Source organism: Eriocheir sinensis, chromosome 52 (assembly GCF_024679095.1).
Source record: "Eriocheir sinensis breed Jianghai 21 chromosome 52, ASM2467909v1, whole genome shotgun sequence".
In the NCBI taxonomy this organism is placed as follows: domain Eukaryota; kingdom Metazoa; phylum Arthropoda; class Malacostraca; order Decapoda; family Varunidae; genus Eriocheir; species Eriocheir sinensis.
In genome coordinates, this window is record NC_066560.1 from 6,310,043 (window position 1) to 6,332,542 (window position 22,500).

The 22,500-nt window shown below is 44.0% G+C and overlaps 1 protein-coding gene across 10 annotated transcripts in view; it reads left to right on the plus strand.

Moving 5' to 3' along the window:
- LOC126982978 (probable G-protein coupled receptor CG31760) overlaps positions 1 to 22,500 on the plus strand; it is a 158,247-nt gene that overhangs the window by 71,207 nt on the left and 64,540 nt on the right. For all 10 annotated transcript variants that reach the window (XM_050835356.1, XM_050835350.1, XM_050835355.1 and 7 more), the window contains 3 exons: positions 14,853 to 14,960; positions 19,302 to 19,405; positions 21,558 to 21,643. In XM_050835356.1, the coding sequence (XP_050691313.1) occupies positions 14,871 to 14,960; positions 19,302 to 19,405; positions 21,558 to 21,643 (280 nt within the window). In that variant the 5' untranslated portion in view covers positions 14,853 to 14,870. The remainder of the gene's footprint in view (positions 1 to 14,852; positions 14,961 to 19,301; positions 19,406 to 21,557; positions 21,644 to 22,500) is intronic.

A 22,500-nucleotide genomic window follows, 5' to 3' on the forward strand; every position in this document is an offset into this window, starting at 1 on the left:
ATATCCTTCTTTTCCCTCACTTTCTGCCCCTTTCTGTTTTTACGAGAGGAAGTTATGCCGACGAGGGAGGAGGAGGAGGAGGAGGAGGAGGAGGAGGAGGAGGAGGATTACGAGCACGGAAAAGAGCTGGTGATGGAATGGAGATGAAAAAGTGAAGGCAGGAAAAAAGAGGAGTGGAAGGAGGAGGAGGAGGAGGAGGAGGAGGAGAAGAAGGAGGAACTGCTTATGTAACTGGGAGGGAATAGAAGAAGGAAACTGCTTAAAAATAGAAGAAATATAAGGTCAAGGATAAGGAAGAGGAGGAAGATGAAGAAGAGGAGGAAGAGGAGGAGGAGGAAGAGGAGGAGGAAGAAGAAGGTTTGGTGGTTAAGTGGAAGGTGATGAGGCGTTCAGCAGAGGGGAAACAGTTTAAGGAAGGAGGAGGAGGAGGAGGAGGAGGAGGAGGAGGAGGAGGAGGAAGAAGAGGCCGGCAGGTATGAAGGAAGGGAATGGAAGGAAGGAAGGAAAGGGAAGGGATGAGAAGACAATATGAGGTACTAAGATAATATAAGAGATAAAGATAAGGGAGGAAGGAGAAGAAGGAAGAACATAAGGAATTGAGGAAGTATAAGATAGGAGGAGAAAAGGGAAGAGAAAATGAGAGAATAAGGGAACAGGAAACACGAGAAGAGAAGATAAATGAAAAGAAGAAAAGAAAGAAGAAGAAAAAGAAGAGAGAAGAGAATAAGGAAACAGGAAAAAACGAGAAGAGAAGATAAATGGAAAGAAGAAGAGAAAGAAGAAAAAGATAGAGAAGAGAATAAGGGAACAGGAAAAACGAGAAGATAAATGGAAAGAAGAAGAGAAAGAAGAAAAAGATAGAGAAGAGAATAAGGGAACAGGAAAAAACGAGAAGAGAAGATAAATGAAAAGAAGAAGAGAAAGAATAAGAAAAAGAAGAGAGAAGAGAATAAGGGAACAGGAAAAAACGAGAAGAGAAGATAAATGAAAAGAAGAAGAGAAAGAAGAAAAAGATAGAGAAGATAATAAGGGAACAGGAAACACGAGAAGAGAAGATAAATGAAAAGAAGAAGAGAAAGAAGAAAAAGATAGAAAAGAGAATAAGGAAACAGGAAAAAACGAGAAGGGAAGATAAATCAAAAGAAGAAAAGAAAGAAGAAGAAAAAGAAGAGAGAAGACAATAAGGGAACAGGAAAAAGAGAAGGGAAGATAAATGAAAAGAAGAAGAGAAAGAAGAAAAAAAGATAGAGAAGAGAATAAGGGAACAGGAAAGACGAGAAAAGAAGATAAATGAAAAGAAGAAGAGAAAGAAGAAAAAGATAGAGAAGAGAATAAGGGAACAGGAAAAAACGAGAAGATAAATGAAAAGAAGAAGAGAAAGAAGAAAAAAAGATAGAGAAGAGAATAAGGGAACAGGAAAAAACGAGAAGATAAATGAAAAGAAGAAGAGAAAGAAGAAAAAGATAGAGAAGAGAATAAGGAAACAGGAAAAAACGAGAAGAGAAGATAAATGAAAAGAAGAAGAGAAAGAAGAAAAAGATAGAGAAGAGAATAAGGGAACAGGAAAAAACGAGAAGATAAATGAAAAGAAGAAAAGAAAGAAGAAAAAGATAGAGAAGAGAATAAGGGAACAGGAAAAAGAGAAGAGAAGATAAATGAAAAGAAGAAAAGAAAGAAGAAAAAGATAGAAAAGAGAATAAGGGAACAGGAAAAGGAGAAGAGAAGATAAATGAAAAGAAGAAGAGAAAGAAGAAAAAGGTAGAGAAGAGAATAAGGAAACAGGAAACACGAGAAGAGAAGATAAATGAAAAGAAGAAGAGAAAAAAGAAAAAGATAGAGAAGAGAATAAGGGAACAGGAAAAAGAGAAGAGAAGATAAATGAAAAGAAGAAAAGAAAGAAGAAAAAGATAGCGAAGAGAATAAGGGAACAGGAAAAAACGAGAAAAGAAGATAAATGAAAAGAAGAAGAGAAAGAAGAAGAAAAAGAAGAGAAGAGAATAAGGGAACAGGAAAAAACGAGAAGATAAATGAAAAGAGGAGAAAGAAGAAGAAAAACAAGAGAGAAGAGAATAAAAAATAAGAAGCTGGAGTGAAGATAAGAGAAGACAAGAGAAGCAAAGAGAAGACAGGCTGTATATACTTCACTCCATTGGGCTACTTTTAAAATCATATTGGGCTAGAATTTCCCTCGGAGTTTGGAATGGAAGCGGGACGTTGAGACAGCTGAATGGGAAAATGCCTTAAAAAGTGTAGATTACGTTCGTGTTCTTTTCGTCTTCGTTTTTTTGTCTTCTAACGTAAGGGAGACCAAGTGATTATCCCGACGCTAAATATAGACCATCAGAAAACTACCAGATTACGCCTGAAACCGATTAGGAGTAAAGCGAAAAGACGGGGATCAAGATATTAAGGGATTGGATAGCGTGTGTGTGGGGGGGCGTTGGGAGGGGAGGGAAGGGGGGAGGGGGGGGGTTGTGTGTGTGTGTGTGTGAGTGTGTGTGTGTGTGTGTGAGTGTGTGAGTGTCAGACAGGCAAACATACAGAATGATATACAGACACACAGACACACACACACACACACACACACACACACACACACACACACACACACACAGAGAGAGAGAGAGAGAGAACTTGATTTATCTCTCCATAAAGACAGTAACAAAGGCTTGAGCTCTCCACCCTTTCCTTCCCTTCCTCCTTCTCTTCCTCCTCCTCCTCCTCCTCCTCCTCCTCTTCTTCTTCCTCCGCCTCCTCCTTCTCTTCCTCTAATAATACTTCTTCTTTCATCCTATCTTTCGGCCACATCATTTTCTAATAATAATAATAATAATAATAATAATAATAATAATAATAATAATAATAATAATAATAATAATAATAATAATAATAATAATAATAATAATGATAGGAGCAATAAGGGAGAGAAGAGAAGCCATCGATAAGGGATTCATCTTCAAGGAGTCTATTGTTGCGAACGTGTATAGGGTATTGAGGAGAGAGAGAGAGAGAGAAAATGTGTCGTCGGATATGATTGATGTTGAGGCTTTTGTGTGATTTTTTCCTCTCTCTCTCTCTCTCTCTCTCTCTCTCTCTCTCTCTCTCTCTCTCTCTCTCTCTCTCTCTCTCTCTCTCTCTCTCTCTCTCTCTCTCTCTCTCTCTCGCTCTCTCTCTCTCTCTCTCTCTCTCGCTCTCTCTCTCTCTCTCTCTCTCTCTCTCTCTCTCTCTCTCTCTCTCTCTCTCTCTCTCTCTCTCTCTCTCTCTCTCTCTCTCTCTCTCTCTCTCTCTCTCTCTCTCCCTCTCTTCCTCCTTTCCTCCAACTTTTGCCATCAGATTTTTCCTCACATTTTTTCCTTCCTTACCTCCCCTTCCGTCTCTTGTCACTCAGCCTGTCTGTCTGTCCATCTGGCCTGGAGTCGAACCCCGGATCCCTTGGTTGTGAGTCGAGCGCGCTGACCACTGTGCCACGGAACTGTATCTATAAACCTAACATTTTTTTTACCCGTTTCTTTTTTGTTTGTCTCTTTTTTTCTCATTTTCTCCTTAACTGTTTGTCTTCCTGTTTGTCTGTCTGTTTGTGTCTGTGTTTGTTCGACCCGCTTGACCCCCTCACCTCTTTTTTTTTCTTTTTTTTTCCTTGTCTCCAGTCTTGTTTATTTTCTCTGTCAATATTCGTGTTTACTTTAGTGTTTTCTTCCTTCCTTCCTTCCTACGTTGTTTTTATCTTGTCTTGTTATTAATACTATTCTTTTCTTCTTACTGATTTCCATGTGTGTGTGTGTGTGTGTGTGTGTGTGTGTGTGTGTGTGTGTGTGTGTGTGTGTACGTCGGGGGAGAGAGAGAGAGAGAGATCCTATCCCCCCCCTCCTCTCATTCTCTCTCTCTCTCTCTCTCTCTCTCTCTCTCTCTCTCTCTCTCTCTCTCTCTCTCTCTCTCTCTCTCTCTCTCTCTCTCTCTCTCTCTCTCTCTCTCTCTCTCTCTCTCTCTCTCTCTCTGCCTCTTAGATTTCTTCATTAACTTGAGATCCGAGGCGAAGTACAAAAAAAAGCAGGTAGGTGGGAAAAGTTACCTTGCAATTAAGCTTCAAATAATGACTTTTACGGTTCCCTAAGCTTTGTCTCTCTCTCTCTCTCTCTCTCTCTCTCTCTCTCTCTCTCTCTCTCTCTCTCTCTCTCTCTCTCTCTCTCTCTCTCTCTCTCTCTCTCTCTCTCTCTCTCTCTCTCTCTCTCTCTCTCTCTCTCTCTCTCTCTCTCTCTCTCTCTCTCTCTCTCTCTCTCAGTAGCAGTAGTTGTAGTAGTAGTAGTAGTAGTAGTAGTAGTAAGAGTAAATAGATAAATACACAAACAGATAGATGAGAGGATAGACAGAGATAGACTGACAAACAGAAAGACAGAGAGGCAGACAGACAGGTAAACAGTGCAGGAAATATATTAAACGTCAAACAGATGGGCTTTGAAACAGGTAAACAGAGAGAGAGAGAGAGAGAGACTTCTTGGGCACTAAATGGGTTGTATCTTTCCAATTTTCTCACTTTTTGTTCAAGCAGCTTTTGTACGATTTTACTCTCTCTCTCTCTCTCTCTCTCTCTCTCTCTCTCTCTCTCTCTCTCTCTCTCTCTCTCTCTCTCTCTCTCTCTCTCTCTCTCTCTCTCTCTCTCTCTCTCTCTCTCTCTCTCTCTCTCTCTCTATCCGGATTTGCAGACTGTTGTTTCCTCTGACTCTGTGGAATATAATTTAAAACGAGTTTGAAATTGAGAGAGAGAGAGAGAGAGAGAGAGAGAGAGAGAGAGAGAGAGAGACGTATGGGTTTAAACGAATAAACAGCTTTCATGAATTGTAGCATGAATTTATATGTACATTGATAGATTGATTGATAGATAGATAGATAGATAGATAGATAGATAGATAGATAGATAGGCAGATAGATAGATAAAAGGATAGACTCAGGTAAATAACGAGGGATTAAGCACGTGCACACACACACACACACACACACACACACACACACACACACACACACACACACACACACACACACACACACACACACACACACACACACACACACACACACACACACACACACACACCTCTTAGCCAGTCAAGGATTAAGCAAACAATGTGGACATGACCTGATTATAGAGAGAGAGAGAGAATGCTCTTACCTCCAGCACTTAGGGATTCTGTGAACGCTTTTATTAGTTTACTCTCTCTCTCTCTCTCTCTCTCTCTCTCTCTCTCTCTCTCTCTCCCTTCTTTCCTCCTATTATCCCTCTTCCTCCATTTCCTCCCTTTCTCTCACTTTTCTTTTTCTCCTTATCTTTTTCACCTTGTCCTTTCAGTCTCCCTTCCTCTTAATCTTCTTCTCTCCCTTCCTTTTAACTTCTCATCCTTCCCTCTCTCTCCCTTCCTTCATATTTCTTCTCTCTCTATATGCGGAAGCGGTGGCTGAGTGGTTAGCGTGCCGGCGCCGCTTCTACGAGTTCACGAGTTTTTCCAGTCACCGCCGAGTGGGCACAGACTACCCACAAGCTATCCTGAAGACCACCAATCAACCTGGACTTTCTCTCTCTCTCTCTCTCTAAAGTGAGGATCAAAGATGAGATTCGGGGGCAGCATGAGTCAAGCAAGATGGCTCCACTATAAACACTTGCCTGCGTCATAACGGGCTGGTGCCGACAATCAGGCCCCATCAAGAAGGCTTACCTTGTTTTACTTATCACTTTTTATTCCTGTTTTCTTTTCCTTCTTTACTTACCTCCCATTTCCATCTCCCTTTCTTCCCTCCCTCCCTTCCTTACCATCCTTTCTCTCTCTCTCTCTCTCTCTCTCTCTCTCTCTCTCTCTCTCTCTCTCTCTCTCTCTCTCTCTCTCTCTCTCTCTCTCTCTCTCTCTCTCTCTCTCTCTCTCTCTCTCTCTCTCTCTCTCTCTCTCTCTCTCTCTCTCTCTCTCTCTTCTTTCCTCCAACTTTTGCCATCAGATTTTTCCTCATTTTTTTCCTCTTTACCTCCATCTTTACCTCCATCCTTCCAGACGTCATCTTCCTTTCTTCTCCTTCCTTCTCCCTCCCTCCCTCCTTTTGTCTCCCTTCTTCCCCACCTCTCTCCTTCCTCTCCTTCTTCCTCTCTTTTCCTTATCACTTAATATCCTTATTCTCCTTCTTTACTCTTTTTTTTCCCCTTTTTCCATCTTTCCTCTCCCCCCCTTCCTCCTTTCTTCCTTCATTCCCATTCTCTCTCACTCTCTTCGTTCCCTCTCCTCCTTCTCCGTCTCTATTCTTATTCTCTCTTCTCTCCTTGCTTCCTCCTTCACCATCAATCCTCTTTCTTCTTTCTCTTCCTCTCATCCCTTCCTTCCCCTCTCCGACTCTATTCTTATTCTTTCTTCTCTCCCTGCTTCCTCCTACACCATCAATCCTCTTTCTTCTTTCTCTTCCTCCCATCCCTTCCTCCCCCTCTCTCCCTCATCCCTTAAATCCTTCTCTCCCATTGGTCGGCGCCTTTCACCCATACGGCCTCTGATTGGTGGCTTTCACGGCGCGGCTTTCATCCTCGGCCAATCACGTTCAAGGTCGCGCTAATCCGGCCAATCACGCGTTGCCTCCTAGATAATCGCCGGCCAATAGGAGCCAAGAATCCGTGTGCCCTAGAAGCCAATAGCGAAGCATGATTTTGTGTTGGAATTTAAGGGGAAAAAAGGGGGAATAGGGGGTTGTTTTGGAGGGGGGAGGGGGAAGGGGGTGATGCTCTCTCTCTCTCTCTCTCTCTCTCTCTCTCTCTCTCTCTCTCTCTCTCTCTCTCTCTCTCTCTCTCTCTCTCTCTCTCTCTCTCTCTCTCTCTCTCTCTCTCTCTCTCTCTCTCTCTCTCTCTCTCTCTCTCTCTCTCTCTCTATATATATATATATATATATATATATATATATATATATATATATATATATATAATCAGGTGTGTGTGTGTGTGTGTGTGTGTGTGTGTGTGTGTGTGTGTGTGTGTGTGTGTGTGTGTGTGTTGTGCACGCGCGTGTGGTAATGGTTAAGGCTAAAGTATGTTGTTAGGAAGAGGAGGAGGAAGAGGAGAAGGAGGAGGAGGAGGAGGAACGTCTGAATTACCTCAAGGTTAACGTAAAGAGAGAGAGAAGAGAGGAGGAAGCCAGCAAAGGAGGAGGAGGAGGAGGAGGAGGAGGAGGAAGGGAGAGGAGGGACAAGCAAAATAAAAATGGAAGAAACGAGGAGGAGGAGGAGGAGGTGATAAACGACGTTTGATGAACGACCACAGAACTCAACCAGCTGGCCACGCACCATGGAGTCCCCATCCAGGGGAGTCTCAGACCCATCCTCCATGGTGTCTGCCAGCATCTGGAACCTATTGAAGGTAGTGGGGGTCAGTAAATGTTTCGTTGCCTGCTTCGGTTTGGCTCCATTCCTTACAGGTTGGAACCCGTCATCCTGTGAAGCAGGAAGAGAAGCGTTATGTGGGGCAGGCTGGGAGTTGGCCTGTGAGGCAGGCTGGGAGTTAGCCTGTGAGGCAGGCTGAGAGCTAGCCTGTGAGGCAGGCTGAGAGCTAGCCATTGAGGCAGGCTGGGAGTTAGCTTGTGAGGCATGCTAGGAGTTTGCCTGTGAGGCAGGCTGGGGGTTAGCCTGTGAGGCAGACTGGGGGTTAGTCAGTGAAGCAGGCTGGGAGTTAGGGTAACCTGTGAGGCAGGTAACTCGTCCTCCCGTGAAGCAGGAGGGTCGTTTAGAGGGGGCACAGTCTCGGTGGAGGGCCTCTCCACCATCGATGGTGGAGTCACTGCCACATTGCTAGCAACAAATTCCTGAAGGGCTTCAAACTTCTTTTCAAGATCATGGTGTTTGTTTTTCCATTCGGTCACAGCCTGCGTAAGTCTTAATATTTGAATACAGAGGCGACAAGTTTTACTCAGCTGGCAGTACTGAGCTGCAAATCGTCCGGAACAGACGTCACACTTACGGAGCGTCGAAGGCATTGTAAGAAATTGATGCAGGGTCACAATTTGGGCAAATGTCAAGAAGTGCTCTCGAAATTACTTAGTGTGTGACCATATATTGAATTGGATAAAGAATGCGCATGGAAATTAGTTACTGCTGTGTTAGGTGCCTCCAACACTCGTAATTCGCTCTCACAAGGTCTTGAAAACGCCTCAAAGACCAATCGCTTGTCCTGAGCCTCGGTCACGAGAGAGACTTTCTCAACCCGGTGCTTTTCAGCTATTGTCCTCGAAGTTTTATCCCATAGAACGGGGCCGGCGTAGTCACCCAGAGCAAAGCTGGCAAGGGAGGAGAGGAACCAGCAATTCGTTCCCACTTTCCGAATCGTCTAACACAACTCCGCGACCCTTGCGAGGCCTGGCCAGTGGCACCTGTCACCAGGTGTTCTCCACCAACTCTAGAGAGTATCAGACGCCCTTCCTGAGAGACCAAAAAGCTGAAATATTCCTTGAGTATAAGAAAAACCCTCAGAAACTCCACCTAGAAGCCGGGAGGTACAACCTCAAATGGCCCACGGAAGACATCTCTTTCAGGAGAAAAGAACAAGAACCAGCTGTTATGCAGAATAGGGATGGGAGTACCGTCGATAGAGGGGAGGGACGGGGAGCTCACACCGACAACTGGTTCCCAGGGAGGCTGTTTAGTGTAGAGGTCGCCACACTCCTCTACACCGCAGGCCTAAATAACTAGGGCCCTGGAACTTCAGCCATTGTCTCATAAAGAGATCCTCTGTCTGTAGTGCAATCTAATCCACCACTGCTGCTGCCCAGAGGCTTCACTGTGACCCTGGCACGGGAGACAGATCAGGTATTACACCTTGTCCAAGGGTGACCTGAGACAATGTAAGGTAGGGGCGTCTAGTTCCCTGACGTAAAAACACTTCACCCGCATACCGAGAGGAGGAGGAGGAGGAGGAAGAAGAGGAGGAGGAGGAAGAGGTTTGGAGGCAGGTAAATGTTGATCCCTCCCTCACCTCTTCCCTTATTTCCTCCTCCTCCTCCTCCTCCTCCTCCTCCTCCTCCTCATTCTATTCCTCCTCCTTCCTTCTTTCCTTCCTTTCTTCTTTAAAACAAATCTGTTCCTTTATTTGTTTAGTTCTCTCTCTCTCTCTCTCTCTCTCTCTCTCTCTCTCTCTCTCTCTCTCTCTCTCTCTCTCTCTCTCTCTCTCTCTCTCTCTCTCTCTATCTCTCTCTCTCTCTCTCTCTCTCTCTCTCTCTCTCTCTCTCTCTCCTTTCACCTTCATCTCCTTTACTTTCTCCTTCCTTCCCTTCTCTTCAGTTCTCGCCCTCTCTCCTTCTCTCTCCCTCTCTCCCTTCCCCTCTCCCTTCCTCTCCCCAGCCTCCCATCCTCTCTCTCTCTCTCCCTCTCTTGCCCTCTCTCCCTCCCTCTCCCTTCCTTCCTTTGTCCCTTCCTCTTTCCTCTCCCTTCCTCTCCCTTCCTCTCCCTCCCTCCCTTCTGTAATCTCTCCCTGTACACGATTAGAAGAATTTTAAATTTTTCGCTCGGCCTTACAATTTTTTTTTTTTTACTTCAGTTAAGGTCAGAGGTGAGAGAGAGAGAGAGAGAGAGAGAGAGAGAGAGAGAGAGAGAGAGAGAGAGGTCAAGGGTCATTCTAAGAGTAAAGGTCATGCATGAGTCTCGTATGGTATGTGTGTGTGTGTGTGTGTGTGTGTGTGTGTGTGTGTGTGTGTGTGTGTGTGTGTGTGTGTGTGTGTTTCCTTCACTATATTTTCTCTCTCCAATACTTCATTTTCTTTCCTCCCTCCTCCTCCTCCTCCTCCTCCTCCTCCTCCTTCTCCTCCTCCTCCATCTCGCCCTCTGTCCTACTCTCCAATTACTCCCTTCTTCCTCTCCATGCAATGCCCTTCCTCCTCTTCCTCCTCCTCCTCCTCCTCCTCCTCCTCCTCCTCCTCCTCCTCCTGTGTCCTACTCTCCAATTACTCCCTTCTTCCTCTATGCGATTCCCTTCCTCCTCCTCCTCCTCCTCCTCCTCCTCCTCCTCCCCTTCTTCCTCTTTTTTTTCTCCTCCTCCTCCTCCTCCTCCTCCTCCTCCTCCTCCTCTCCTCTCCTCTCCTCTCTTTCTCCTTCTCTTATTTTGAATTTTCTGCTTTCTTCTTTTGTTTCTCCTTTTTCGTTATTTTCTCGTGTTCTTTTCTCTTCCTTTCCCTCCTTCACTTCGCTTCCTCCTAATCACTTCCTTGCCTCCTCTTCTTATCCTCCTCCTCCTCCTCCTCCTCCTCCTCCTCCTCCTCCTCCTCCTCTCTCTTCCCCTAGTTTCCTTACAAGATCTTTTACACTCGTCTTTCATCGTCTTGTCTTATCCCACTCCTCCTCCTCCTCCTCCTCCTCCTCCTCCTCCTCCTGTCCGTCCATCCATCTCTGATCTCTCCCTCCCTTCGCTCACTCAGTCTTCCTTTCTCTCTCTCAATCCTCGCCTTTCATTCCCTCTTCCATCTTACCCTCTCACGCCTGATCCTCCTCCTCCTCCTCCTCCTCCTCCTCCTCCTCCTCCTCCTCCTGCTTCTCTTTCGTCTGCTTCTTCTTTTGGTTCTGCTTCTGGTTCTCTTTTTTTTTTTTCAATCTCTTGTTTTTGTTCTTCTTCATATTCTTCTTCGTCTTATTTTTTTTGTGTTTCTGTTTTTATTTTCTTCTTTGTTGTTTTATTGTTTTTTCTTGTTATTTTTCGACTTGTTTTTGTTTTTTGTTCTTGTTCTTCTTGTTCTTCTTCTTGTTCTTCTTCGTTTTCTTCTTTTTTTCTTGTTCTTGTTCTTGTTCTTCTTGTTCTTCTTGTTCTTGTTCTTGTTCTTGTATTTGTTCTTCTTCTTCTTCTTCTTCCATCATCAACACAAACACCATCGCCACAACAATCACTGACACAATCATCCTCACCACCATCATCTCCTCCTCCTCCTCCTCCTCCTCTTCTTCCTCTTCTTCCCTTCTGATGAGCAGTCTGCAATACGTCAGCGTCAGTTGCCATGGTTACTCTCTCTCTCTCTCTCTCTCTCTCTCTCTCTCTCTCTCTCTCTCTCTCTCTCTCTCTCTCTCTCTCTCTCTCTCTCTCTCTCTCTCTCTCTCTCTCTCTCTCTCTCTCTCTCTCTCTCTCTCTCTCTCTCTCTCAGTTTCCCTCACATCCCTTCGTTTTCTTCTCTCTCATTCCCCTTTCCCTCCCTCCCCCTTCCCCCTCCTCCTCCTCCCTCATCTTTTTCTTTCCTTCCCCTCAACTGTTATTTCATTTGCCTTATATTTTTTTAACTCTTCACGCCTGCTCTCTCTCTCTCTCTCTCTCTCTCTCTCTCTCTCTCTCTCTCTCTCTCTCTCTATCTCTCTCTCTCTCTCTCTCTCTCTCTCTCTCTCTCTCTCTCTCTCTCTCTCTCTCTCTCTCTCTCTTTCCTCTCTCTCCCTCTCCTCCTCTCTTTCTCTCTCTCTCTCTCTCTCTCTCTCCTCTTTCTCCCTCTAGTTCTCTCCCTTCTTTTCCCTCTCTCTCTCTCCCTTTTTATAATTTTTTTCCCCTTCAAAGAATTGGAAGAGAAATAAAAGGATGATAATTGAAGGGAAGGGAGGGAAGGAAGAAAGAGAAGATGAAGGAGAGGTGGAGGGAAGAGGAGGAAGAGGAGGGAAAGGAGGAGGAAAGAGGCTCAAAGGAAGGCAAAGGAAGGAGGAAAGAGGATTAAAAATGGCAAAGGAGGAGGAGGAGGAAGATGAAGAGAGAGAGAGAGAGAGAGAGAGAGAGAGAGAGAGAGAGAGTTATGATAATCGAATTTGTCATATATTGAAGGGGAGATAAAGACAAGGTTAGGGAAGGATAAATAAACAAATAAAATAATAACGAAATCAATCAGTAAAAAAAGAAAAGAAAGAAAGAAAGAAAGAAAGGAAGAAAAAAAGAGAAAGAAAGAAAGAAAGGAAAAAAGAAAGAAGGAAACAAAGAACGAAGGAAGGAAGGAAGGCAGAAAGGGAGAAAGAAAGAAAGAAGGAAAAGGAAAGGAGAGAAAGAAAGAATGAGGAAAGGAAGGAAGGAAGGAAGGGAAGAAAAGAATTAAAAAGAAAGAGAGAAACAAGAAAAATAAAGAGAGAAGAAAGAAAAAAGAAAGAAAGAGTAAAAGAAAGAAATCGACGCTTCTAAACTTGCTGGTCGTACAAAATTAATGAAAAAAAAACATTACATATGAAAGAAAGTTTAAGTCGTAGGAAGGTTAAAAAAACATACAAACAAACAAACAAACAAACAAACAAAAACACGAGATAGACTGACAGTGGAAGGGATGAAAGAATATATACACCTGTTAACTCTTGCATAAGGAAATGGGACTGATTTTGGCTCTTTTTGTTTCTGTTTTTTCCGATATTTTTTTCTATGCTTTTGGTTGGCTGTTTTTTTCTGTTTTTTCCGATATTTTTTTCTATGTTTCTGATTGGCTGTTTTTTTCCTGTTTTCCTCCCAAATTGGCTGTTGTTCTCTCTATATTTGTCCTCCTTTCTTTGATTTGGCTATTTTTTGATTTGTTTTCCTCCTTTTTTTCTGTTTTTTCCTGTTTTTTCCGATATTTTTTTGTATGTTCTTGATTGGCTGTTTTTTTTCCTGTTTTCCTCCCAAATTGGCTGTTGTTCTCTCTATATTTGTCCTCCTTTCGTTGATTTGGCTATTTTTTTCTTTGTTTTCCTCCTTTTTTCTGTTTTTTCCTGTTTTTTCCGATATTTTTTTCTATGTTTTTGGTTGGCTGTTTTTTTCTGTTTTCCTCTCAAATTGGCTGTTGTTCTCTCTATATTTGTCCTCCTTTCTCTGATTTGGTTATTTTTCTTCCATGTTTTTCCTCCCCGTTAACTGTTCTCTCTTCCCCTCCTTACTCAGCCATCTGTTTTTCTCCCTGTTTTCCTCCCTTATAATTTGTTTTTTCCCGTTTTTTTTGTCCCTGTTTTCCTCCCTTATATACTGTTTTTCCCCGTCCTGTTTTTCTCCCTGTTTTCCTCCCTTATATACTGTTTTTCCCCGTCCTGTTTTTCTCCCTGTTTTCCTCCCTTATATACTGTTTTTCCCGTCCCGTTTTTCTTCCTGTTTTCCTCCCTTATATACTGTTTTTCTCCCTGTTTTCCTCCCTTATATACTGTTTTTCCCCGTCCTGTTTTTCTCCCTGTTTTCCTCCCTTATATACTGTTTTTCCCCGTCCTGTTTTTCTCCCCGTTTTCCTCCCTTATATACTGTTTTCCCCGTCCTGTTTTTGTCCCTGTTTTCCTCCCTTATATACTGTTTTTCCCCGTCCTGTTTTTCTCCCTGTTTTCCTCCCTTATACACTGTTTTTCCCCGTCCTGTTTTTCTCCCTGTTTTCCTCCCTTATACACTGTTTTTCCCCGTCCTGTTTTTCTCCCTGTTTTCCTCCTTATACTGATTTACCCCGTCCTGTTTTTCTCCCTGTTTTCCTCCCTTATATACTGTTTTTCCCCGTCCTGTTTTTCTCCCTGTTTTCCTCCCTTATATACTGTTTTTCCCCGTCCTGTTTTTCTCCCTGTTTTCCTCCCTTATACACTGTTTTCCCGTCCTGTTTTCTCCCTGTTTTCCTCCCTTATACACTGTTTTTCCCCGTCCTGTTTTTCTCCCTGTTTTCCTCCCTTATACACTGTTTTTCCCCGTCCTGTTTTTCTCCCTGTTTTCCTCCCTTATACACTGTTTTTCCCCGTCCTGTTTTTCTCCCTGTTTTCCTCCCTTATATACTGTTTTTCCCCGTCCTGTTTTCTCCCTGTTTTCCTCCCTTATACACTATTTCCCCGTCCTGTTTTGTCCCTGTTTTCCTCCCTTATATACTGTTTTTCCCGTCCTGTTTTGTCCCTTTTTCCTCCCTTATATACTGTTTTCCCCGTCCTGTTTTTGTCCCTGTTTTCCTCCCTTATATACTGTTTTTCCCCGTCCTGTTTTTCTCCCCGTTTTCCTCCCTTATATACTGTTTTCCCCGTCCTGTTTTTCTCCCTGTTTTCCTCCCTTATACACTGTTTTTCCCCGTCCTGTTTTTGTCCCTGTTTTCCTCCCTTATATACTGTTTTTCCCCGTCCTGTTTTTCTCCCTGTTTTCCTCCCTTATATACTGTTTTTCCCCGTCCTGTTTTTCTCCCTGTTTTCCTCCCTTATATACTGTTTTTCCCCGTCCTGTTTTTCTCCCTGTTTTCCTTCCTTAATACACTGTTTTTCCCCGTCCTGTTTTTCTCCCTGTTTTCCTCCCTTATATACTGTTTTTCCCCGTCCTGTTTTTTTCCCTGTTTTCCTCCCTTATACACTGTTTTCCCCCGTCCTGTTTTTGTCCCTGTTTTCCTCCCTTATACACTGTTTTTCCCCGTCCTGTTTTTGTTCCTGTTTTCCTCCCTTATATACTGTTTTTCCCCGTCCTGTTTTTGTCCCTGTTTTCCTCCCTTATACACTGTTTTTCCCCGTCCTGTTTTCTCTCTGTTTTTGTCCTGAATTAGCCGCCTTCTTTGATTCGGGCATTTTTTTCCATGTTTTCTTCCCATATTTAACCGTTTTCTCTTCCTCTCCCTATTTACCCATCTACTCCTCTCTGTTTTCCTCCCTTATTCACTGTTTATCCCCGTTCTGTCCGCTTCATATTCTCTATTTTATCTTGTTCTTACATCCCATTTTCTGTTCTCTCTTCCCCTCCCTATTTATCCATCTACTCCTCTCTGTTTTCCTCCTTTATGCAATGTTTTTTTCCCGTTCTGTTCTCTTTATTCTCTTGTTCTTTTATCCCATTCTCTCTTCCCCTCCCTAATCATCCATCTACTCCTCTCTGTTTTCCTTCCTTATGCAATGTTTTTCCCCGTTCTGGTCGCTGATTGGCTGCTCTTCTCCCCCCGCAGGACCAATGAACGTGGAGCATGCTGTGTGGTGGGCGTGGTCAAGCGTGGGCGTGGGGCGTGGCACTGCTGCTGACCTGGGCACGGGCGGCCACACCCTCTCCTGCTGTGGTAAGTGTGGGGGAAAGGGGTAGAATGGGGTGGTAGGAGGAAAGAGCGGGGGAGGGAGAAAGGGGAGAGAGGAAAGAGCGGGGAAGGGAGAAAGGGGAGAGGAAGGAATAGGAGTAGGGAAGGGGAAAGGGAGAGGGGAGAGTGGGAGGAGAAAAGGGATGGTAGGAGGGGAAAGGGTAGGGTGGTAGGAAGGGGAGAAAGGGAAGAGGGAAGATAAGCCATGGGAAGGGAAAAGGGAGAGGGGAGCGTGGGACAAGAAAGGGGAGAGTGGGAGGGGAAGAGGAGGAGGATTTAGGAAAGAGGGAAAGGGGATGTTGGGAGGGGAAAGGGGAGGGTGGTAGGAAGGGGAGAAAGGGAAGAAGGGAAAGGGGAGTGAAGGAAGAAAGTGATAAGGTGGGAGGGGAAAGGGGAGAATGGGAGGGGGTGGGATAGGGAAGGGCGGGAGATGGAACAGGAAAGGGAGGATGGGAGAGGAAAGGAATGGAAAAGGAGGAGAGGGAAGGAAGAGAGAAAAGAGAAGGGAACAGGAAAGGGAGGAGGAGGAGGAGAGGAAAGGAATGGAAAAGGAGGAGAGGGAAGGAAGAGAGAAAAGAGAAGGGAACCGGAAAGGGAGGAGGAGGAGGAGAGGAAAGGAATGGAAAGGGAGGAGAAGGAAGGAGAAGAGAAAAGAAAGGGAACAGGAAAGGAAGGATAGGAGAGGAAAAGAATGGGTATGTAGGACTAGACAGGGGAGAGAGGAGAGGAAAGGAAAAGAGAAAAGAGAAGGGAACAGAAGAGGGATGATTGGAAGGAAAAGGAATGGGAGAGGAGGACTAGACAGGGGAGAGGGGAGAGGGAAGGAGAAGAGAAAAGAGAAGAGTTAGAAGGGAGAGATAGAGGGGAGAAAAATGAGGGGCGATAGGTCGGGGAGCAAAAGGGTAGATAGGGAGAGAGATGGAGGAGAATGGTTTAGGACGGGAAAGGGAGGGAGAGAGAGGGAGAGGAAGGAGGGAGAGGGAAAGGGAAGGCTAAAAGGGAGAGATAAAGAAGAAGAAAGATAAAGACAGAGAAGTGATAGGGAGAGAGGAAGGGAGGAAGGGAAGTAAATAGGAAGATGGGTTGGAAGGAAGGAAGAAAGGGAGAAAGGAAAGAAGGAAAGAAGGAATGGAAAAAGGAAGGAAGGGAGGATGGAAGTAAGAAAGGAAGGAAGGAAGGAAGGAAGGGAGAAAGGAAGAAAGAAAGGAAGGAAGGAAGGAAGGAAGGAAGGAAGGAAGAAAGAAAGAAAGGAAGGAAGGAAGGAAGGAAGGAAGGAAGAAAGGGAGAAAGGAAAGAAGGAAGGGAAAAAGGAAGGAAGGGAGGAAGGAAGAAAGAAAGGAAGGAAAGGAGAAAGGAAAGAGGGAAGGAAAGAAGGAAGGAAGGGAGGAAGGAAGAAAGGAAGGACGGAAAGGAAGGAAGGAAAGGAAGGAAGGAGGAAGAAAGAAGGAAGGAAAGGAAGGAAAGGAAGAGGAAGAAAGAAAGAAAGGAAGGAAGGAAGAAAGGAAGAAATGAAAGAAAGAAGGAAGTAAGGATGGATGGAAGAAAGGAAGAAAGGAAGGAAAAAGGAAGAAAATAATGAAGGGGAGAAGGAAGAAAGGAGAATAATGAAGGGAGTGAAAAGAGTAAAATATATTATCAAATGAAAAAAAGAAAAAGGAAAATATAAGAAAGAAAAAATGAATTAAATAAGCGACTTAGAGGAGAGAGAGAGAGAGAGAGAGAGAGAGAGAGAGAGAGAGAGAGAGAGAGAGAGAGAGAGAGAGAGAGAGAGAGAGAGAGAGAGTTGTGTTTGTTTGTGAGTGTGTGTGTGTTATGATTACAGTCTCGGCCTTAAGGAGAAGTAAAGGGAGGAGGCGAAGGAGGAGGAGGGGGAGGAAGAGGAAGAGGAGGAGGAAGAAGAGAAGGAGGAAGACGAAGAGAAATACAAATAGGTGTAATACGCATAAAGAAAAGAAGGAAGAGAGGAACAACAAACACACACAAAAGAGAAAGGGAAGAATGAGAAAGGAAAGGAGACAATTAAGAGAAGTAAGAGGAAGAGGAACAGAATAAGAGGAGGAGGAGGAGAAGGAGGAGGAGGAGGAGGAGGAGGAGGGAAGGAATAGTTAGTGAGCTCAATGTAGCAGAAAATGATTAATTATACAAGGTAGGGAGGAAAGACGAAGGGTAAGGAGGTACACACACACACACACACACACACACACACACACACACACACACACACACACACACACACACACACACACACACACACACACACACGCAATACCTAGTCAATCATCCTTAAGTGGACACAGTAAAAAGCTATACAAGAAAAGGCTAAAGAAATATGTTGAAAAGTACAGTTTCCCGGAAAGAGCGATAGATTAATGGAACGCGCTACAGGAAGAAGTTGTGTGTGTCAAAAGTGTTCATAGTTTTAAAGAAAAGTGTGATGAATTGATGTCAGAGGACGGGACAAAACGCGCTTGACTCAATCCTGTGAAAATACAATTAGATAAGAACACACACACACACACACACACACACACACACACACACACACACACAAACACACACACACACACTCCCAAAAAGCAGAACACGGAAATAGAAGAAAACTTGATAAAGGACGAAAGAGAGGGAAGAAAAACGAGGAACAAAGGGAGGAGGAGGAGGAGGAGGAGGAGGAGGAGGAGGAAAAACATTTGCTCAACATGTAAATGGGAAAGAAGGGAGTTTTAAGCCTTGGGAGAAAATAAATATAACTTGGTGTTGACAGGAAAGATCGAGGAGGAGGAGGAGGAGGAGGAGGAGGAGGAGGAGGAGGAGGAGAGGGAAGTTTCCAGTAAAAATAACACGTATTGAAAAAATAAGAAATATGAGAGAGAGAGAGATAGTTTAATATAGGGTTTAGGAGGGGAGGTGAGAGACAGTGAATGAGAAGAATATTGAAGAATGTAGAGGAGGAGGAGGAGGAGGAGGAGGAGGACGAGTGTGATAAGGAAGGAGGAAGAGGAGGAGGTAGATAATGAAATAAAAGAAGTAATGATAAGAAGAGGATGTTATGTTAGAGGGAAGAGGAGGAGGAGGAAGAAGAGGAAGAGGAGGAGGAGGAGGAGGAGGAGGAGGAGGAGGAGGAGGAAAGTGTCTCATGTTTTCTTCCTAAGGTGACGGAGAAAAAAAATAATTTAGGCTGAAAATACGTCACGTCTTGAAGCACCTGTTGCTCTTCTCCTCCTCTTCCTCCTCCTCCTCCTCCTCCTCCTCCTCCTCTTCTATAGCTGTCATTTCCTCTTCCTTTCTTCCAAATTTCTTTCTCGGCCTCATTTCTCTAGGTCTCTTCTTCCTCCTCCTCCTCCTCCTCCTCCTCCTCCTCCTCCTCTTTCTAGTTCATATTTTCCTCCATAAGTTTTTGAATAAATGTGAATATTTGATGCCCGGATTATTACCATTAACCTCTTCTTCCTCCTCCTCCTCCTCCTCCTTCTCCTCTCTTCTTCCCCTCCTCTCATTTTATCTCTTCTCTCCTCTCCTCTCCTCTTCCTTGTCCTTATATTTCTCTAACTCCTTTTCTTTCCTCCTTTATTTCTTCCTCCTTATATATTTGCTGTTCTTACCTTCATTCTCCTTCTCCTTATTTTCTTCCTCCTCCTCCTCCTCCTCCTCTTCCTCCTCTTCTTCCTCCTCCTCTTTCCTCTTGTTATTTTTTTTAACACCTTTTTAACTTTTATTTTTATTCTCGTGTTCCTTGCTCTTAACTTCACTCTCCTCCTTCTTTTTTCTTCCACCTCCTCCTCCTCCTCCTCCTCCTCCTCCTCCTCCCTTATTCTTTCCTCTCCTTTCCTCCTTCTTTACTTCTTTACTTCTTCGATTTTATATGTATGTTTCTCCTACTTTCACTTCCTCCTCCTCCTCCTCCTCCTCCTCTTTTTCCTCTTCCTCTTCCTCCACCTCCTCCTCTTCTTGTTTCGTCTTCTCTCCTTCGTCTTCTCTTCCCACGTCCTTCTCTTTCCTTATTCCTTTTCGTGTATTTCTTTCTCCTACCATTAATCTCCCCTCTCTCCTCCTCCTCCTCCTCCTCCTTTTTTTCCTCTTCCTCCACCTCCTCCTCTCCTTCGTCTTCTCTTCCCACGTCCTTCTCTTTCCATATTCCTCTTCGTGTATTTCTCCTCCTCCTCCTCCTCCTCCTCCTCCTCTTTTTTCTCTCCCTTTTCCTCCACCTCCTCCTCTTCTTGTTTCGTCTTCTCTTTCCACTTCCTTCTCTTTCTTTATTCCTTTTCGTGTATTCTTGCTCCTACTAATAATCTCCTCTCTCTCCTCCTCCTGCTGCTTCCCCTCCTGCAGGATAACGAGGCGGCGGGGCGGGCGTGGGATGAGGTGCTGAGGAATGTGTCGCATCTGTCCTCGGGGAGCCTCGGGACCTCCTGCGCCGCTCAGCCCTTCTACAGGTGGGTCGAGGGCAACGGTGCCAGACTGTCGTACTCAGCCTCTTATATTTCCGACTTCCAACCCCAAAAGTGTCTCCTGGGCCCCAATAACTAGATTAATTTATATATATCGTTAAAATAGTTAATTCCTGATGTTTTTTGGCAATAGTTAGGCGTCAAAATCCGGTAAATACTATGCTCTGAGTATGATAATATGGAAACGGTGGTCCAGGGGGGGAGGAGAGTGACCGGTTCCCTTAGACGTGTTTGGAGATGCATTTACAGGTGTGTGGTGTTCATTTAGGTTTGTGTTTTTTTCGTGGTTAGTTAATTTCAATGTTTTGTTCTTCTGTAGGTGATTCATTTGTACAGGTGAATGGTTCCTTGACAGGTGTTTGGAGGTGCATTTACAGGTGTGTGGTGTTCATTTAGGTTAGTGTTTCTTTGGTGGTTAGTTAATTTCAATGTTTTGTTCTTCTATAGGTTTGTACAAGTGTTAGGTTCCTTTAGGCAGATGTATGGGGGTATGTTTACAGGTGTTTGGGAAGTGCTTGTGGTGTTTATTTACGTTAGTGGTGCTTTGAGGTGATTGATTCCTTTGTTTTTGTGTATGTGTGTGTTCTATAGGTGAGAGATTCAATTGTACAGGTGTTTGGTTCCTATAGGCAGGTGTGTGGAACCATGTTTACAGGTGTTTGGGAGGTGCGTGTGAGGTGTTTGTTTACGTTTGTGGTGCTTTGAGGTGATTGCTTCCTTTGTTTTTGTGTTCTATAGGTGAGAGATTCATTTGTACAGGTGTTTGGTTCCTTTAGGCAGGTGTGGGGAGGCATGTTTACAGGTGTTTGGGAGGTGTGTGAGATGTTCATTTATGTTAGTGGGTTTTATATGATTGATTCCTTTGTTTTTTTGTGTTCTATAGGTGAGATAATCATTTGTACAGGTAAGGGATTCATTTACACAGGTAGTTGATTCCTTTAGGCAGTTGTGGAGGTATGTTTTCAGGTGTTTGTGAGGTGATAGTGTTTATTGAGGTGATAAGTCCATTTATTTTTGTTTTATTCATTTAAGGAATTTGTATTACAGGTGATTGGTTCTTTTACACAGGTGAGAAAGGTGCATTTACTGGTGTTTGTGAGATGTATGTTCATTTATTTTAGTGTTTCTTCAGGTTATTCGTTCCTTTGTTTTGTGTTCTATAGGTGAATGATTCTTTTATATTCAGGTGTTTCACGGGCGATTGATTCTTTTACTCAGGTGACATAGGTAAGGAAGGTTGATGGACAGGTGAAATGAAGGGGACAGATTCACTCGTGTGTGTGGGCTTCCTTTACACACACACACACACACACACACACACACACACACACACACACACACACGTTTAAAGGTTCACTGTTTAGAAATATTGAAAAATTGTGTCGCTTTTGTTTTATTTTCCATATATTTTTTCGATGCTCGCGACCCTCTTTCTTAATTACATGTGTGTGTGTGTGTGTGTGTGTGTGTGTGTGTGTGTGTGTGTGTGTGTGTGTGTGTGTGTGTGTGTGTGTGTGTGTGTGTGTGTGTGTGTGTTTTGCGATTGCTCATTTTCTCTGTGTTTGCATCCATCCGTGTATGTCATCCATCTGTCAGCCAATATATTCATCCACTTCTCTTCCTCTCTTATTTATTTTGCTCTCATTTTGCCTCCTAAACCTTATAGCAATCAGTGTATTGGTCTAGTTTGTATCTCTGCCTCTTCTCTCTCTCTCTCTCTCTCTCTCTCTCTCTCTCTCTCTCTCTCTCTCTCTCTCTCTCTCTCTCTCTCTCTCTCTCTCTCTCTCTCTCTCTCTTTACCCTTGTTCCTGTTCTACCTTCCACTTAATACCTCGTTCAGTTCCACCTCTCTACCGGTCAACCTCATTATCATCTACCTTCTCACCCGCTTCTTCTTTATCTGGCTATCGAACCCTCCATCGTTCAATTCCACATCTCCACCCTTCTTGTCTCATCTCTCCGCTCTTTCTTCTATCCTTCTCTCCATCTCTAACCATCCCCTTACCTGTCCATCCCACCTGTTCGCTTCACCTGTCTACCTGTTTACCTCTCCACCTGTCCATTTGTTCACCTGTTCACCTGTCCACTTGTTCACCTGTTCACCTGTCCACTTGTTCACCTGTTCACCTGTCCGCAGGATTGCCGTGGAGATGGAGCGCTTTGAGACTACGCGACAGAAGGTGGACCTGATGGTGAGGGTGCTGAGGAACCTGACCAGTCAAGGTGAGTTGGTAGGAACATAAGAACGTAAGGAGTCTGCAGGAGGACGGTTGGTCTATACAAGGCATCTATAAACCTAATACAACCTAACCTTCCTATCTATCCAACCTAACCCTTCTTTGTCGACCCTTTATGAATGTATCGATCATTTTAGCACCACGACAGTTAAGTTCAGATTATGTCCAATAAGGTTAGGTGAGGTTTCTGCGTGGTTAGATCAACTTAGGTTAGTTCAGATTAGGTCAGATAAGGTTCAGTAATGTTTAGGTGAGGTCAGGTCAATTCAGGTCAGTTCAGATTAGGCTGCGTTAGGTTAGGTGAGTGTTAGTTGGGGTTAGGTCAGTTCAGGTCAGTCCAAATTAGGTCAGATAAGGTTCGGTAATGTTTAGATGAGGTCAGGTCAATTCAGGTCAGTTCAGATTAGGCTGCGTTAGGTTAGGTGAGGTTTAGTTGGGGTTAGGTCAGTTCAGGTCAGTCCAGATTACGTCATGTTTCATTAGGTGAGGTTCATGTGAGGTTAGGTCAGTTAAGTTCAATTCAGGTCAGGTCACGTTAGCTAGGTAATGATTAAGTGAGATTAGGTCAGTTCAGGTCAGTTCAGAGATCGTAGCGTTTGATTAGGTGAGCTCAAAGTGAGGTTAGGTTAATTTAGGTCAGTTAATTTAAGGTCACGTTTGGTTAAGTGAGGTCCAAGTGAGGTTAGGTCAATTTAGGTCAGTTCATATAAGGTCATGTTAGGTTTGTTAATATTTAGGTTAGGTAAAGTCAGTTCAGATTTGGTCAGGTGAGATCAGGTAAAGTTAGGTTATGTTTAGGTGAGGTTAGGTTAGGTCAGTTTAGGTCACTTCAGATAAGGTCCC